We start from the raw sequence: 19,123 nt of genomic DNA on the forward strand, positions 1-19,123 counted from the left end.
CTCTGAGTGAGCAGAGTGATCTTTTTCATCTAGACAGTTACCTGGTCCATGATTCATCAATAACTCAACAAACATAACTAATACAATGATCCAGCAAATTAATATTACTTTAAATTCACTTAGAACAACATCAAAACCATCTGTCTGATATGTATGTTTATCTTATGATTATAAATAACTTAATGTACAGCAATTCAACCATATGACAAGTGGTTTACTTCTTGCATTATAAGTATTGAAGATTGAGTGACTATAAATATTTAAGAAAATGCTTTTATGTACGAAAACATACTGGTTTAATATCAATACAAGTTCAGATACTGTACATGGTTTTGGCATTCGTTTTTTAAAACCTTCCAGATCTCTTACGACCAGTGTATTTTGTGTCTATCCTTGTTTCTCTGCCCTGTCTTCTCCTCCGTTCTTTCTTTTCTAAAATCCAGTCTCTACTTTTTTTGAGAGATTTTCCACGGATTTTCTTCATTTGTTCCCTGAACACACACAAAAACACCATACATTTACAATCCTTCTGCCCGACAACAGATTTATAAAATAGTTCAAATCTTAACATTAAGAAGGAAACTACTGTTATTTGAAATTACAGTGAAACCTCTTCATAACGTTCCTCCATATAATGTTTTCCTCTATGTTACATCCGTTTTTTTTGGTCCCGACTAAAAGCCCATATAAACAATGTTAAATTTTCCTCTTTACTGTGTTTCCTCTATCTTACAGTTTCCTCCATGTAACGCTCATATTTTTGGAACCCTGGTCAATTGTTTACCTCTTTATAACATTTAAGTGACTGGATGTAGGCGCATCATTTTCTGCTCTGTGATTTCACAGTTTGCACCGGCTCGGAAAGCCCGCGGTCAGCGTATTTCATATGTCAGCCGCAAAACCCGGTCACGTGACATGTGACGCACATTCTGCTTGCGATCTTTTTGGCACCATTTCAGTCGATGCTTTGTGTTAGCACTTAGTAGCGTGTTGTGTGAGCTGAGCAGCAAACAGTGTGCCTAGTAAGTGTGTGTCTTCGATATAACGTTTTTTTTAAAGCTTTCATCAGTGGACATGAGTGAAAAGCGGAAGAATATTTCTCTGGAAGAGAAGGTTTCTATTATTAAAAAAATTAGAGTCACCTCCTGGCGTGAGTCGCGTGGAGCTAGCGAAGCAATTGGGACTGGCCCTTCAACACTCAACACTATTATGAAAAACAGATTGTCGATAATGGAAGGGTTTGAGAATTGTGGAAATTCAAAACGTATGCGTTTGAAACAATCGACTTACGACGAAATGGAGAAAGTTTTATTAACTTGGTTTCAGCAAGCACGTGCTGCAAACATTCCAATAAACGGAACTATTTTGAAGGAGAAGGCGCTTCAAATATCACTGCAGTTAGAAATGGACAATTTTAAGGCGTCCAATGGATGGATTGATAAATTTCGACAGCGTCATGGTGTTGTGTACAAATCGGAATGTGGAGAAAGTAAAAGTGTGGACGAACCAACTGTAGCTCAGTGGATGCAGACTCTCCCTAATCTGATACAGGGCTACAAACTGCGTGACATTTATAACACTGACGAAACGGGCATGTTTTTCAATTTAATGCCAGATAAGACATTTACTTTTTGTGGGGAAAATTGCCATGGCAGTAAGAAGAGCAAGGAACATCTTACCGTTTTGTTGTGTACAAACGCTGATGGCAGTGAAAAACTGAAACCTTTGGTTATCGGGAAGCCAAAAAATCCGAGGTGCTTCAAAAAAATTTCCACGTTTCCATGCAAATATACACACTATGCCAAGGCATGGATGACGAGTGAAATATTTTTACGTTTTCTCAGAGAATTTGACGCCAAAATGGGGAGTGCTGCAAGAAAAGTACTGCTGTTTGTAGATAGATGTGCGGCACATCCACCAGATGTACCCTTTCTGAGAAATGTTAAAGTAATTTTCCTGCCACCCAACTGCACCAGCTGTCCGCAACCTTTGGACTTGGGCATAATACACGCCCTTAAGGTTAAATATAGGACAGCCCTTGTAAAAAAGGCCTTGAATTTGATGGACCAAAGAAAACTGGGAAGCCAGCAAAGCTCACAACTGAAACTGAATATTTTACAGGCAATAAAATTTAATTATGTACTCGTGGAGGGAAGTAAGTGCTGAAACTATTAAAAACTGTTTCACAAAAGCGGGACTCTGTGAGAATGAGATGGCAGCTCCTGTGGAAGATGTTGCAAGTGATTTGCAACAGTTTCACCAATTCATAGGCAGTGATTCTGTCACTTTTGAGGACTTCGTAGCTGTGGATGACAACGTGGCAACCACAGGAGTACAAAGTATTGAGGAGCTGACAGCAGAGAGAAGCTTGGAGAGTAGTAGTGGTAGTGAAAGTGACAGTGACAAGGAAGATGACCCTGTGCCCTCATATATTAAGGCAGCTGAAGCCTTTGAAACATTCAGGAGATACAAGATGGCCCATAGACTTGAGGACAGAACAGTAGTTCAACTTGCTCATTTGGAGCAAGAAATGATTGTCATAGAGTCTAGGAGAAATAGAAAACAAGCAAGCCTGCTTGAATATTTTAAAAAATCATAGGTATGTTATTTTCAGATTGCTTAGGTTCCTAGAGTTTTGTGCAAATTTAAGTTCCATTTGATAATTTACTTTTACCCCCTATGAACCATGGACCTTGCCATTGGTGGGGAGGCTTGCGTGCCTCAACGGTACAGATAGCCGTACCGGAAGTGCAACCACAACAGAGGGGTATCTGTTGAGAGGCCAGACAAATGCGTGGTTCCTGAAGAGGGGCAGCAGCCTTTTCAGTAGTTGCAGGGGCAACAGTCTGGATGATTGACTGATCTGGCCTTGTAACACTAACCAAAACGGCCTTGCTGTGCTGGTACTGCGAACGGCTGAAAGCAAGGGGAAACTACAGACGTAATTTTTCCCGAGGGCATGCAGCTTTACTGTATGGTTTATGATGACGGCGTCCTCTTGGGTGAAATATTCCGGGGGTAAAATAGTCCCCCATTCGGATCTCCGGGCGGGGCCTACTAAAGAGGATGTCGTTATCAGGAGAAAGAAAACTGGCATTCTACGGATCAGAGCGTGGAATGTCAGATCCCTTAATCGGGCAGGTAGGTTAGAAAATTTAAAAAGGGAAATGGATAGGTTAAAGTTAGATATAGTGGGAATTAGTGAAGTTCGGTGGCAGGAGGAACAAGACTTTTGGTCAGGCAAATACGGAATTCTAAATACAAAGTCAAATATGGGTAATGCAGGAGTAGGTTTAATAATGAATAAAAAAACAGGAATGCAGTTAAGCTACTACAAACAGCATAGTGAACACATTTTTGTGGCTAAGATAGACACGAAGGTAAAATAGTCCCCCATTCGGATCTCCGGGCGGGGCCTACTCAAGAGGATGTCGTTATCAGGAGAAAGAAAACTGGCATTCTAAGGATCGGAGCGTGGAATGTACTTTACTACAGTAGTACAAGTTTATATGCCAACTAGCTCTGCAGATGACGAAGAAATTGAAGAAATGTATGATGAAATAAAAGAAATTATTCAGATAGTGAAGGGAGACGATAATTTAATAGTCATGGGTGACTGGAATTCAGTAGTAGGAAGAAGGAGAGAAGGAAACGTAGTAGGTGAATATGGATTGGGGCTAAGAAATGAAAGAAGACACCGCCTGGTAGAATTTTGCACAGAGCACAACTTAATCATAGCTAACACTTTGTTCAAGAATCATAAAAGAAGGTTGTGCACATGGAAGAAGCCTGGAGATACTGACAGATTTCAGATAGATTATATAATGGCACGACAGAGATATAGGAACCAGGTTTTAAATTGTAAGACATTTCCAGGGGCAGATGTGGACTCTGTCCACAATCTATTGATTATGAACTGTAGATTGAAACTGAGGAAACTGCAAAAAGGTGGGAATTGAAGGAGATGGGACCTGGACAAACTGAAAGAACCAGAGGTTGTACAGAGTTTCAGGGATAGCGTAACAGAACAAATGGCAGGAATGAGGGAAAAAATACAGTAGAAGAAGAATGGGTAGCTTTGAGGGATGAAGTAGTGAAGGCGGCAGAGGATCAAGTAGGTAAAAAGACGAGGGCTAGTAGAAATCCTTGGGTAACAGAAGAAATATTGAATTTAATTGATGAAAGGAGAAAAAATAAAAATGCAGTAAATGAAGCAGGCAAAAAGGAATACAAACGTCTCAAAAATGAGATCGACAGGAAGTGCAAAATGGCTAAGCAGGGATGGCTAGAGGACAAATGTAAAGATGTAGAGGCTTATCTCATGAGGGGTAAGATAGATACTGCCTACAGGAAAATTAAAGAAACCTTTGGAAAAAAGAGAACCACTTGTATGAATATGAAGAGCTCAGATGGAAACCCAGTTCTAAGCAAAGAAAGGAAAGCAGAAAGGTGGAAGGAGTATACAGAGGGTCTATACAAGGGCGATGTACTTGTGGACAATATTATGGAAATGGAAGAGGATGTAGATGAAGATGAAATGGGAGATTTGATACTGCGTGAAGAGTTTGACAGAGCACTGAAAGACCTGAGTCGAAACAAGGCCCCGGGAGTAGACAACATTCCATTAGAACTACTGACAGCCTTGGGAGAGCCAGTCCTGACAAAACTCTACCATCTGGTGAGCAAGATGTATGAGACAGGCGAAATACCCTCAGACTTCAAGAAGAATATAATAATCCCAATCCCAAAGAAAGCAGGTGTTGACAGACGTGAAAAATTACCGAACTATCAGTTTAATAAGTCACGGCTGCAAAATACTAACGCAAATTCTTTACAGACGAATGGAAAAACTAGTAGAAGCCAACCTTGGGGAAGATCAGTTTGGATTCCGTAGAAATATTGGAACACGTGAAGCAATACTGACCTTACAACTTATCTTAGAAGCTAGATTAAGGAAAGGCAAACATACATTTCTAGCATTTGTAGACTTAGAGAAAGCTTTTGACAATGTTAACTGGAATACTCTCTTTCAAATTCTGAAGGTGGCAGGGGTAAAATATAGGGAGTGAAAGGCTATTTGCAATTTGTATAGAAACCAAATAGCAGTTATAAGAGTTGAGGGACATGAAAGGGAAGCAGTGGTTGGGAAGAGAGTGAGACAGGGTTGTAGCCTCTCCCCGATGTTATTCAATCTGTATATTGAGCAAGCAGTAAAGAAAACAAAAGAAAAATTCAGAGTAGGTATTAAAATCCATGGAGAAGAAATAAAAACTTTGAGGTTCGCCGATGACATTGTAATTCTGTCAGAGACAGCAAAGGACTTGGAAGAGCAGTTGAACGGAATGGATAGTGTCTTGAAGGGAGGATATGAGATGAACATCAACAAAAGCAAAACGAGGATAATGGGATGTAGTCAAATTAAGTCGGGTGATGCTGAGGGAATTAGATTTGGAAATGAGACACTTAAAGTAGTAAAGGAGTTTTGCTATTTGGGGAGCAAAATAACTGATGATGGTCGAAGTAGAGAGGATATAAAATGTAGACTGGCAATGGGAAGGAAAGCATTTCTGAAGAAGAGAAATTTGTTAACTTCGAGTATTGATTTAAGTGTTAGGAAGTCATTTCTGAAAGTATTTGTGTGGAGTGTAGCCATGTATGGAAGTGAAACATGGACGATAAATAGTTTGGACAAGAAGAGAATAGAAGCTTTCGAAATGTGGTGCTACAGAAGAATGCTGAAGATTAGATGGGTAGATCACATAACTAATGAGGAGGTGTTGAATAGGATTGGGGAGAAGAGGAGTTTGTGGCACAACTTGATTAGAAGAAGGGATCGGTTGGTGGGACATGTTCTGAGGCATCAAGGTATCACCAATTTAGTATTGGAGGGCAGCGTGGAGGGTAAAAATTGTAGAGGGAGACCAAGAGATGAATACACCAAGCAGACTCAAAAGGATGTAGGTTGCAGTAGGTACTGGGAGATGATGAAGCTTGCACAGGATAGAGTAGGATGGAGAGCTGCATCAAACCAGTCTCAGGACTGAAGACCACAACAACACTGATAATTAAATTATTGAAGTAATTTTTTTGTAACTAATTCTTTTCCAATCTGTGCCATTTACCGTGTTTTTATGTAATATGTTCAGTATATCATAGACAAAATTTGGCTAATATTCTATAATTGGGTCAACTGAAGAATGAGATACCACCTGTCAGCTTTGGAGAATGATGTCAATCTTAAGAATCTGTTGTAACTTTTTACTGTACAAACTGATCCATTTACTTTCACCCATCCACCTACCCAGCCCCATGTTTTAATTAAAAAAACTAATCACTTGATACATTGATCATTTGCAATGAATATCATATGCTGTGCAAATTTAAAATGTCATCTATGGCACCATTTGTCAAAGCTGATTAGTGGTATCCTGATCTTCAGTAATGCCCTATAATTATTATTTGGAAGCCTTCCTCTTTATAGTGTTTTCCTCTATACAGTGTTCAGAATTTGTGGTCCCTTGAAAAACGTTATGTAGAGGTTTCACTGTAAACAATCATCACTCATGATTAATGTGGCTTGCAAAAAATAGATACATACATACAAACAAATCAGTATGTGATTGATGAAGGAGTGTGAAGTCTGATTTCCGCAGTTTTGACTTAAGTCCACATTTTTAATACCTACACAACACTTCACTTGTGGATGAAGGGTAGCAATCCGGCTCCTGCTCATTGCAGACATGTGCCATTTTAACACCATCTAAATTGGCAATTGGTAGGAGCAGGATTGCTGCCCTTCTTCCACAATTGAATCCGTGTATACGTAAAAAAAGATAATTTTAAGTAAAAAATGTGGAAATTGGACTTGCACCCCTTTACCTCAAGTACAATTATGAACTTTCATACCGCAAAGAGCAGAAGTTACAACCCTTTCAAGAACTACTGCAATATGATACCCAACTATAATGTTAAATAATATCTATTCCATCCAACAATGTAGATCAACAAGAAAGGGGAGAGTAAAACCTTTTACTGGTGTATGACACTCCGTTGGCATCCTCATCAGAACCAAGGGCTTTCGGTAACGGTACTGCTGCTCCTGTCATCAAAACTAGGAAGAATTTTTTTGCCTTTGTGCTGTTTGGGTAGTCCACAACAAGTCCTCCAAAGAATCCTGCCTTCATGGCTTGTGTTGTAACTAGCTCAATTTGATCACTGTTCTCAGGGTAAAACTGAAGAACAGCCCTTGCTGTTCGGTTCTGAAAACAAATAGAATAATGATAGTTATGTCAGCCAAAAGGAAATTTTTTACTTAAAATGTACAGACACTTTAATCGAAAGAATTATAACTTTCTTAACTCAGTATGTTTCTCGGTTACAGTATAGTACTCTTTCACTAGAGATCTCGTTACAAACGGACTTTTAGACTAGGTTTGACACAGATAGATTATAAGAATATGACCACTTCTCCTGAAAGAACCATTTGGTTTTGCAAAGTCTTGGTAACTCCAATGCGAAATGAATGTAATGAATTTGTAAATGGTTCATCACAATTATTAGTCTAATAATGTGCACTACTACTTCACTACACTTGTCAAATTCAAAGAATACACAAAGGTACTCACTGTTATTTCTTCTACATGGTTTAAAAAATCAAAGGCCCCAATAAAAAATTGCACGTTGTTGTGTTTTAGTAAGTCATATGTTGTTTTACTTTAAATGGCTCTCAACGATATAGATACTTACACTCTAGCTTTTGCAAACTGATTAAATCGGATGATTACCTGCACACATGCTGTATATTTATTCTCTCATTCTTTCTCTTCACATGCCTCACATGTTTTCCCTCTTTTCTGTGCTCACTCCCCTTCCTTGTGCATACTCTTTTAGCATTATTTACTTTTGTTTTTCTTCTCTTAGCATCAATTACTTTTATTCTTCTCCACACTCATTTACTGTGTTTTCTCAGCAGGCCTACCATATCTAGAAGTTTACCATTACTGTCAACCCTTATTCTTTCCTTGCAAAGCCCTAAACAGAGGGCATAGGTACTATAATGTCAAGAATAAATCAATTTTTAATCTTCTGTATTCTTTTCCCACAGCTGACAATCTTAAAAATCTGTACCTATCTGATTAATATTTTCCAGATGAATCTTGTACAAATTCAATAGTATGGGGTTTGATGCCCGGTCAGCCCTAGGATTCTTATCTGTAATGATCACTTCTCTCAATTCCGCACGTTGAACTGTAGGTCCTCTTATTACTGGCTGAGTAAGCCAATTCAAAGTTCAGAGTAATGCAATGGCATATCACTTTCACAATGCCCTAGAAAATACTAAGTCAGGCAAGGGTCCTGGATTTGATGGAATCCACCCTGGATTCCTAAAAAATGGCAGAAAATACATAATAACATCGATAAGCAACTTTTTCTTCAACATACTTAAAGGATATATCTCTCAGAAACTCGAGAAATTGGAAGTCAACATAGTACTAAAACCAAAAAAACCAAAGAACATATCCATAAGTTACTGCCCAATAGCCCTACTGAATTCATGTAACAAACTCCTAGACAAAAAGATTCTAACGTGTAGAGGCCTACTGATACTAGAAGACATTCCGGTTGAACAGTCTGGATTCAGACCTCATCGCAGTTCTGTTGACCAGGTACTCAGCCTGACAACACACACTGAGGCTAGGTTTCAGAAACGGCTGAAAATTGCAGTGGTGTATATCGACTTGACTTGAGTGCACCATACGACACAGTTTGGAGAGATGGTCTTATTTATAAACTTCTCAATGTGATATCATGCAGCTGAGTAACATTCTTACTAAATGAATAACATCCCTATTAAGCAATATGCCCTGTGGTAGGCCTCAAAATATGACCTCAACAAAATTTGTATATGCTGGTGATGTTGCCTTCGCTGCCCACAATAATTTCATAGAGGACGGCAGCAAGATCTTATCGGAAGACCTTACTGTGACTGGACTAGAATAATGGCCTCAATTTCAAAATATAAATTTTTATATACACTGTTGGTATATTCTGTTTTATCCTTGTGACTCCATTGTGAAGTTTTATAACTTTGTTTTATACATATTATTTTTATTTTTGCACCAAATCCATGCTAAAGAAATAAAAATAAGTGCCTGGTAATGCACTGTGATATTCAACCCAACCACCGAGGTGACCAGATTTTTATCTTTTATCTAAATTTAAATTGTTCTGTGACTGTCCTGTGTATTTGATACCTGAAACCAGTAAAGCAAAACATTCATTCTAAACATGTCAAATTACCAACAGGTGACAGCATTCTATAACAAATTATGATACCATAAGAACTGTATGTTTAGAAGAATTTTAATATGTTGAAAAATAAACAATATATTAAAACTGTTTTAAATATCAATATAGCTGCTGAATTTACTCGGAACAAATATGTCAGTTACTATAGTGAGAAGTATATGTATTTCACATACGCATGTGTACTATGCATCCCAAAAAGTATGCTTTAAAAGCAGCAACTGATAAACTTTTATTGTTAGGAGACATAGTTCACGCAACTAAGTCCTAAGAATATGGGTTACAGAAAAGAGTCACATAATTAAATCCATGCTGTGGACTTTGCTGACACCTACAAATATCAGGTATAAATTCTGCAGAAAAAAAAGCAACTTTGGGTTTGGTCATTGAAGCTCAAACATTATGACCAGTTTTTCTCGTAGAATTGAAAGGAAATAGTTTCACCCTGAGAAAATACTGACACCAATTATAAATAACTTTCCAGAACCACAACTCCTAAATGCAGTGTATTTACAGGGGTTAACAACAGTATGTCACGATTTCTACCAGTTCTGACTGTACAATCTTATCATTGCATTTCTTCATATGTGATTCTTATACTTTACTTATCTAATGTTTTACACAATTTACAGGAATTGACTAATGACAGAGAAAACTCCATTTACACTTTGTTGAACACTAGAACGTTCGGAAAGGGCAGCAGGAGGTTTTTTAGCTAAGGTGGGATTCATGGTGAAGTACAAGCCCATAAAACTTGAGAAAGAAAGAAATTAGAGGACTCACTTTACTAAAGAGTCATTTGTGTAAACTCTGAGTGCATCTTATATTACTGCTTTATTAGGTTGCTAAAACCAACATATAACTTGCTAAAAATTATCTATGGTGATGTGTTTATCACATAGCCTACCATATGAACTTATTGCAGGCCTTCTGCGCAACTTTATGTTACAACTTAAACTATTTATTGTGACTTATCATTGTTTTTACTGTTTTCTGAACTTGGAACTCTGTCCTTAAGCTATGAGAAGTTTCAATAAAATAAAACAGCTCACTGGCAGTGGACAAGTAATTTACTACAGACACATTCTTCTGGAAGGAACAAATATAAACACGTGTGGCCTCTTATAGGTCCAACAACTTTGAAGTTGGTCACCACTAACTAAATATATTTGGTACATACACAAATTTACATAATAAGTCTTGTTTTTTTTTGTGTACACCCCATGTGATATTGTTCAGTGGGGAGCAAGAACACCTCCCCAGTAAACTGTTCTCGCAGTACCACTTTTGATGAGACTATAAACAACATAAAGACACAATTCAGGGTTGTGCATGAATACGCCAAGACAAACAGCGCCCTGGTAATGGGAATAATCCTGTAGTGTTGACGTCAGACTTAAAACTGTACACCGGGCTGATATTCAAACCCAAATAATTGCCTTTTGCAGGCAGTATTCTACCAATTGGGCCACACAAGTAAATCTTGCAAGGTGCCTAAAGCATGATTTAAAAACTTGATGATTTTGAGCATGAGCACTTGGAGTGCTCTGGCTCTTAATGGTGAGCAGAAAAGTTGTGGCATGGTGGAGAGTGAGGGAAATGCGTGTGCATCATGTGGTTGCAACAACATGTGAAATGCAGAATTGTGAAATAGGGGCTGGTCAGTTCTGACATTGGTGCTAGCTAATAGCAGCAATAGTGAGTCAGCATTGTGGAACCAATGATGTTTTTGTACGTCAATCCACAATATGAAGAATTTCATATTTTTACACAAAAAGATGCACTTGCAAAATAATTAGTATATCAGGACACACTGAATACATAAAAGAATACTTGGTAGTTGTAGCAGAATAGTTTCACAAGCTGCCATCATTACACATGACAATCATATGTCCTACACAGGTTATGACAGATGACATTCAAAGCCAGCTTGCAAAATTTTTTACAAAGAGTTTATTGCAATTACGGAAATTAATAATTTGTGTATCAACAAATGTAGAGCCTGTCATGCTGGAAAAAAATCTCTATTCATAGCACAACTCAATGGGAAAAAGAAAAAGTTTCCAGTGTACCAAATTTGTACTGATCTGTGGCTTGAAGTAACTGATCTGCAGTGCAACAGGGATATGAAGACATTCTAAATTTCTTCAAGTATTTCCCTCAGGATTGGGATACCAATGGAGGGGGTACAGTACTTGCAGGTATGCGCCCACCATCTGCTTGTGGAGCATGTTTGCTGTGAAGCCTTGGCCCAAAGATTATACTTGTCAATGGGTTCTCCATTTCTCCTAAATCCACAGAGGCCCTAGATTGTGGTGAGGAATTAATATCCACCAGAGAATGAACAAACTAGATAGTTAGATGGAACAACAACAGATGGTGTATAATTACTCAGACAATCGAAAAAGCGATTAGAATAACTTGCAACTTTTGGCAGTTTGGCCTGGTGGTGGGGATATGATGTCACTGCCCAGTTAACATGAAGAACGAGTCTCTTACACACCCGTGCCACTAATATGTTGCCAGTTAGTGAACCCTGTTGCCATCCTGTCAGTGAACAGAAGCACAGGCTGGCGAGCAACCGTTGCTTCTGCGTTCTTTTGCTCTCACTATGAAGTGCAGTTTGCATGTATGTGTTGGTGCACTCTTTGTTCACCAGTTGTTGTGAACTGGTATTATTGTACTGCCATTGTTTTACTTGCAGTGCCATATGTCTCACAATCTGCCATTAAAGAGATCATCCAAAAACAAATTCACTGGCTTCAAAAGTATCCAGAACAGCCACTGCTATTTTCATAGGTCTTCAGTACTGTGAATTAGAAAGGATAAAGAAAAGAGGAATGATTAAGCATCACCAGGTCATTCTTTCTGGGAAACACCAGCCACAAAAAGAAGTTGCGAGAGACGAATAATCAAGATGGACTCATTCCGGCAGGGTGCAATACAAAGTCATGTATGGAGATTATCAGCATAAAGAGTACCCTATCTTATGGATATAGGGTACTTATAAATGGTGAAACATCAAAATTTTTTATGACTTTATCAAATTCTATAGTCTTTCCTGATTACACTGATATGTACAGTATGGGGTTTCAAATGAAAAATGACCTATATACACCAAATTTTAAAGTTACAGTCATGTATGCTGCCACACCCCCTTTATTTCTGTTACAGAAACCAGTACTATTTTGAAAAGAATTGTGAACTTTCTGTTTACAGCGATTATACATATGATACATTGTATATGTTGGTAACAGTGCAGGTTTCTAGTGTCTGTAAATGATTATCTTTGCTAGTATTTACTTTTGTTTTGCTGAAGCAGTTTGTTCACATGTTACTGAATGTATGTTGCCCAAGTGCCGCATATATTTGTGGAAATACGTATCCTTTAGTGCGCAATAAATACGAACTATGCCACGCATCACGGAATTCAATAAAGGGAAATTCCGTGGTAGCCAGTTCACAAACAAAGCAAGCCACACTGTTGAAAGTAACCTATGTATAAGTTCTTCAGGGAAGGAACTGCCACATAGCACGCCTCCTGGTGATTCAAATTTTTGTGTTAGCAATGGCACTGCTTGTAGTGGATTTGTTGTTGTTCGTGTGGGCATCTTACCTTCTTTGATAAAAGAAGTGGCAAAATGTAAACAATGTGATGGTGTAGGCTGTCTGGAAATAACTAAACAACAAAGTAGCAGGAAGGGTTTAGTGTCTAAATTTGTTGTTCTGTGTAGATCCTGCAATAAATCTACCCCGAAAATTACTTCAAGCATTGTGCATATTTCGTATGATGTAAATTTGAAGCTAGTGCATGCAATGTGTGCAACAGGAAAAGGAAAAAAAGGCTGTGCAAACATTCTGTGGTTTGATGGACCTTCCTCCTCCTCCTCCCAGAGGTTCAGCAGGTACATAAAAATACTTTTAGGTGCCTTGACAGTTGTGTCTAAAGCATCTATGAAACATGCAGTAGAAGAAACTGTAAGTATTAGTGGAACCAGGGACATTGCGGTTGCACTTGATGGGACATGGCAACATCGAGGACATCGTTCCTTGAATGGTGTTGTAAGTGCTACTTCTCTGGAGAATGGAAAAGTTGTCGATGTGGAGCGCTTACCTAAGTACTGCCACACCTACCATGGTAACACTGAAGGACATACTGAACATAATTGTTCTAAGACTTATGATCGTTACAGAGGATGGAGTGTGATGGAGCTCTACAAATATCTCAGAGGTCGGTGCCCATTTATAACGTTAGATATACGAAGTACTTACATGATGGGGACTCTAAAGCTTTCAATAAAATTAATGAGTTCAATGTTTATGGTGATACTTTGGTAACAAAACTGGAGTGTTTTGGACATATGCAAAAAAGGGGATGGGTGCTAGGTTGAGGAAGATACGAGGAGAAATGAAAGGAAAGTTGCTATCTGATGGAAAATCTCTGTCTGGCCACGGCAGATTGACAGAAACTGAAATAGACCTTCTTCAGAGTTGTTATGGGCTGGACATTAGACGAACTGCACCTTTGAACGATGTTACAGCAATGAGAAAAGCTGTATGGGCCACCTACTTTCATAAGTTGTCCACAGATGACCACCCTGTTCAAGGACTTTTTCCCTAAAGGAGCAAAAGAAGTGGTCAAACATACCATCATAAACATTCTCTTCCTGAGCCTGTTATGAATGAAATAAAACCAATTTTTAGAGACCTGAGTGACCGTGGTTTACTTAGTAAATGTCTTCATGGGGGCACTCAGAATACAAATAAAAGTTTCAACAATTCCATATGGGAAAGATTACCCAAGAATGGTTTTGTACAATTAAATACATTAAAAGTTGGTGTACTAGATGCAGTTACATGTTTCAATGATGGAGTGATAGGAAGGTTGGAAGTCCTGAGAAATTTAGGAATAAAATGTGGCTCTAATATGGAAGATCAATTGCTTGCATGTGACAGATGAGTGCACAAAGCTGAAAGATTCACTCTTCAAGTTACCAAAGAAGCAAGAAGTGCTAAAAGGAAAGCCAAGAGGAAACTTGAAGATGATGAAATGCTGCAGGATGAAGACTATGCTTCAGGAATGTTTTGATGCACAGTTTAATTGGACTCATATCTTCATTCACAATTTCCCTGAAGTTGAATTTTTCAGAATTCAGGTACAAATATTTCATAAAGTTTATAAAGCATTGCTCTAATTTTTTTCTGTATCTTGCAATAGTCCATAATTATGTAGAAGACCTAAGTTTTATTGCAGAATCAACTAAATTATAGAAAAATAACATTTTTATTAGGAAACAAATCATAAAAATTAAAATGTAAGATGTGATATTTTTTATCCTTGTAATATACATAATAGGTGGAATTAAACAGGTCTAGTACCTCAGCCATCATGTCATGCATATCTGATAAAAATTTGGTCTTCTTCAAATGTATAACATTGGATTAAATGATACCTCAATTTGAGGAAGCATTTTGGGGAAAAAAATTGGATCAATTTCTTTATAATTTTTTTTCAATAACCCTAAGAAGGTTCAAAAATATTCAAAATACTTCTAATTTGATTAGAAAGTGTGCTGCATTACCCGATATCAACAAAAAATCTGTAAAACATATATATTATAAACACTGACTGAAAGAACTAGGTGTTGATTTTTACACAATACTGAGCTGGAAAAGTATCCTGTATCCTTAAACAAGATTCTTTTTACCCTCAACGGAACGGGGTATTTAATGAGAGTAGGTAAACTTCGAAATTGTCTGCACAAGCTTAGTTTCCAGCAAAAAAACAGTTTTTGTCTCTGAAATCCTTCATCAAGGGAAGTGATGTAGTAGCCTGGAGATGTCAGTGTCAACATGCCACATGAGAAGCTTTTTTTTTTTTTTTTTTTTTTATATATATATGAGATTGTGTGGCTTGACGAAATGTGGTTTAATGCTGCCACATCTGGACAAAAGGCTGAATGGAGCAAACAGCCAACAAAAGCACCAATAAGAAAGAAAATAATGGCAAAATTAACATCTTCCACACTGACTCTGCTCGTGGTTGCATCCCAAATTGTTTATTACGGTTTCATTCCAAGCAGCAATGTGACTATCATGGGGTAATGAACACCTCAGTTTTCAGAGAATGGTTTTCCAATTTGCTCCTATAATTACTTGAATTCAATGGGGGTAGTGGACAATGGTAAAAGGATACACATAACCAGGGTTCTTCCACACACACACTCATTGCACTCCCACTGAACGTATATGGGAAATTAGTTATATGGCAAGAAACAATGAAAAGTGGAATCTCAGTGAGATAAAAATGCTGTCAGTAGCAGCTGTCACAAATATTACCCCAAAGGGTTGGCCTTAAGTTGTTGGCCATACTAAGGTGGTAGTCAAAGGAACATGGATCTGTGGAGGATTGGTTGGAGGAACAAATCTAAGAGATTTCTGTCAGCTCCAGCACTAATTCTGCACTGAAGGGAAATGTCAGTAATGATAATTCACTTCGAGTCGCACTGCTCATACCATAATCTCAAGTACTTATACAGGGTGTTACAAAAAGGTACGGCCAAACTTTCAGGAAACATTCCTCACACACAAAGAAAGAAAATATGTTACGTGGACATGTGTCCGGAAATGCTTACTTTCCATGTTAGAGCTTATTTTATTACTTCTCTTAAAATCACATTAATCATGGAATGGAAACACACAGCAACAGAATGTACCAGCGTGACTTGAAACACTTTGTTGCAGGGAATGTTCAAAATGTCCTCCGTTAGCGAGGATACATGCATCCACCCTCCATCGCATGGAATCCCTGATGTGCTGATGCAGCCCTGGAGAATGGCGTATTGTATCACAGCCGTCCACAATACGAGCACGAAGAGTCTCTACATTTGGTACCGGGGTAGTGTAGACAAGAGCTTTCAAATGCCCCCATACATGAAAGTCAAGAGGGTTGAGGTCAGGAGAGCGTGGAAGCCATGGAATTGGTCCGCCTCTACCAATCCATCGGTCACTGAATCTGTTGTTGAGAAGCGTACCAACACTTCGACAGAAATGTGCAGGAGCTCCATCGTGCATGAACCACATGTTGTGTCGTACTTGTAAAGGCACGTTCTAGCAGAAAAGGTAGAGTATCCCGTATGAAATCACGATAACGTGCTCCATTGAGCATAGGTGGAAGAGAACATGGGGCCCAATCAAGACATCACCAACAATGCCTGCCCAAATGTTCACAGAAAATCTGTGTTGATGATATGATTGCACAATTGCGTGCGGATTCTCGTCAATTGGGCCAACTGGCGGTGAATCGAGGAAGTACAGTACATACTGTGTTGTTGTTGTTGTTGTTGTTGTTGTTGTGGTGGTGGTCTTCAGTCCTGAGACTGGTTTGATGCAGCTCTCCATGCTACTCTATCCTGTGCAAGCTTCTTCATCCCTCAGTACTTACTGCAGCCTACATCCTTCTGAATCTGCTTAGTGTATTCATCTCTTGGTCTCCCTCTACGATTTTTACCCTCCACACTGCCCTCCAATACTAAATTGGTGATCTCTTGATGCCTCAAAACATGTCCAGCCAAACGATCCCTTCTTCTAGTCAAATTGTGCCACAAGCTCCTCTTCTCCCCAATTCTATTCTATAACTCCTCATTAGTTATGCGATCTACCCATCAAATCTTCACCATTCTTCTGTAGCACCACATTTCGAAAGCTTCTAATCTCTTCTTGTCTAAACTATTTATTATCCACGTTTCACTTCCATACATGGCTACACTCCATACAAATACTTTCAGAAATGACTTCCTGACACTTAAATCTATACTCGACGTCGACAAATTTTTCTTCTTCAGAAACGCTTTCCTTGCCATTGCCAGTCTACATTTTATATCCTCTCTTCTCCGACCATCATCAGTTATTTTGCTCCCCAAATAGCAAAACTCCTTTACTACTTTAAGTGTCTCATTTCCTAATCTAATACCCTCAGCATCACCCGACTTAATTCGACTACATTCCATTATCCTCGTTTTGCTTTTGTTGATGTTCATCTTATATCCTCCTTTCAAGACATTGTCCATTCCGTTCAACTGCTCTTCCAAGTCCTTTGCTGTCTCTGACAGTATTACAATGTCATCGGCAAACCTCAAAGTTTTTATTTCTTCTCCATGGATTTTAATACCTACTCCGAACTTTTCTTTTGTTTCCTTTATTGCTTGCTCAATATACACATTGAATAACATCGGGGATAGGCTACAACCCTGTCTCACTCCCTTCCCAACCACTGCTTCCCTTTCATGTCCCTCGACTCTCATAACTGCCATCTGCTTTCTGTACAAATTGTAAATAGCCTTTCGCTCCCTGTATTTTACCCCTGCCACCTTCAGAATTTGAAAGACAGTATTCCAATCAACACTGTCAAAAGCTTTCTCTAAGTCTACAAATGCTAGAAACATAGGTTTGCCTATCCTTAATCTTTCTTCTAAGATAAGTCGTAGGGTCAGTATTGCCTCACGTGTTCCAACATTTCTATGGAATCCAAACTGATCTTCCCTGAGGTCGGCTTCTATCAGTTTTTCCATTCATCTGTAAAGAATTTGCGTTAGTATTTTGCAGCTGTGACTTATTAAACTGATAGTTCGGTAATTTTAAATGATTAATGGAAAATCTCATATAAAGATGTGAAACAAATACTAACAAAGAGATAGAGGGGCTGGCCAGTACTTACCTCAGCTCAGTACAGCCGATAGATACACAAAAAACAGAACTGAAAATTTACGTTCCTAGCTTTCGGAACAAATGTTCCTTCATCAGGGAGGAGAGAGGGGAAAGAAAGGGAAGAAGGGAAAGTGGATTCAGTTACTCATAACCCAGGTCATGTTGCTTCATGACCTGGGTTATGAGTAACTGAATCCACTTTCCCTTCTTCCCTTTCTTTCCCCTCTCTCCTCCCTGATGAACGAACATTTGTTCCGAAAGCTAGTAACGTAAATTTTCGGTTCTGTTTTTTGTGTATCTATCGGCTGTACTGAGCTGAGGTAAGTACTGGCCAGCCCCTCTATCTCTTTGTTAGTATTTAGTTCGGTAATTTTCACATCTGTCAACACCTGTTTTCTTTGGGATTGGAATTATTATATTCTTCTTGAAGTCTGAGGGTATTTCGCCTGTCTCATACATCTTGCTCACCAGATGGTAGAGTTTTGTCAGGACTGGCTCTCCCGAGGCTGTCAGTAGTTCCAATGGAATGTACATACTAATGGAAGTACATACTGACGAAACTAAAATGAGCTCTAACATGGAAATTAAGCATTTCCGGACACATGTCCACATAACATCTTTTCTTTATTTGTGTATGAGGAATGTTTCCTGAAAGTTTGGCCGTACCTTTTTGTAACACCCTGTAAAATAATCACTGACTTACGTGCCCCATTCAGTCTTGCCATTGTGTATTATTAAATAATGCTTCACTGACTGATTGTTATCAACCACATGCTGGAAGTAAGTGTGCCACAGTCACTTCTTACTGACAGCAGACTCCCCTCCAGTTGCTCTATGCAGGACTATCAAAACTTACCAGTAACTTACACTCTACTGTCAGGGTAAAGGAATTCCATTTCAGTTTCTTCAACATGGTGGTTGAGAAAGACTCCAGTAGGTATTCAGAATTGGAGGTTCCTTCAAGTGAGGAAGGAAAGAGAAGAGTTGGATGAAACAGGATTAAATCAGGAATTAATTAGTAAATTTACACAGAGTGTTGGTTCAAAGAATGAAAGGAAAACAAACAACAAAAAGTCAGGAAAGTGTTCATATGATTTCAGTTGTTGCAATC

At 38.6% G+C, this 19,123-nt stretch overlaps 1 protein-coding gene across 1 annotated transcript in view; it reads right to left on the minus strand.

Moving 5' to 3' along the window:
- Positions 1–257: 257 nt before the first annotated feature.
- The window catches only part of LOC126418550 (probable 18S rRNA (guanine-N(7))-methyltransferase), a 52,169-nt gene continuing 33,303 nt past the window's right edge, over positions 258–19,123 (minus strand). The window contains exons 5-6 of the mRNA XM_050085365.1: positions 7,027–7,259; positions 258–491 (exon numbers count right to left, since the gene is read on the minus strand). Coding sequence (XP_049941322.1) covers positions 347–491; positions 7,027–7,259 — 378 coding nt within the window. The 3' untranslated portion in view covers positions 258–346. The remainder of the gene's footprint in view (positions 492–7,026; positions 7,260–19,123) is intronic.

The sequence above is a fragment of the Schistocerca serialis genome, chromosome 9 (assembly GCF_023864345.2).
Source record: "Schistocerca serialis cubense isolate TAMUIC-IGC-003099 chromosome 9, iqSchSeri2.2, whole genome shotgun sequence".
NCBI lineage: Eukaryota > Metazoa > Arthropoda > Insecta > Orthoptera > Acrididae > Schistocerca > Schistocerca serialis.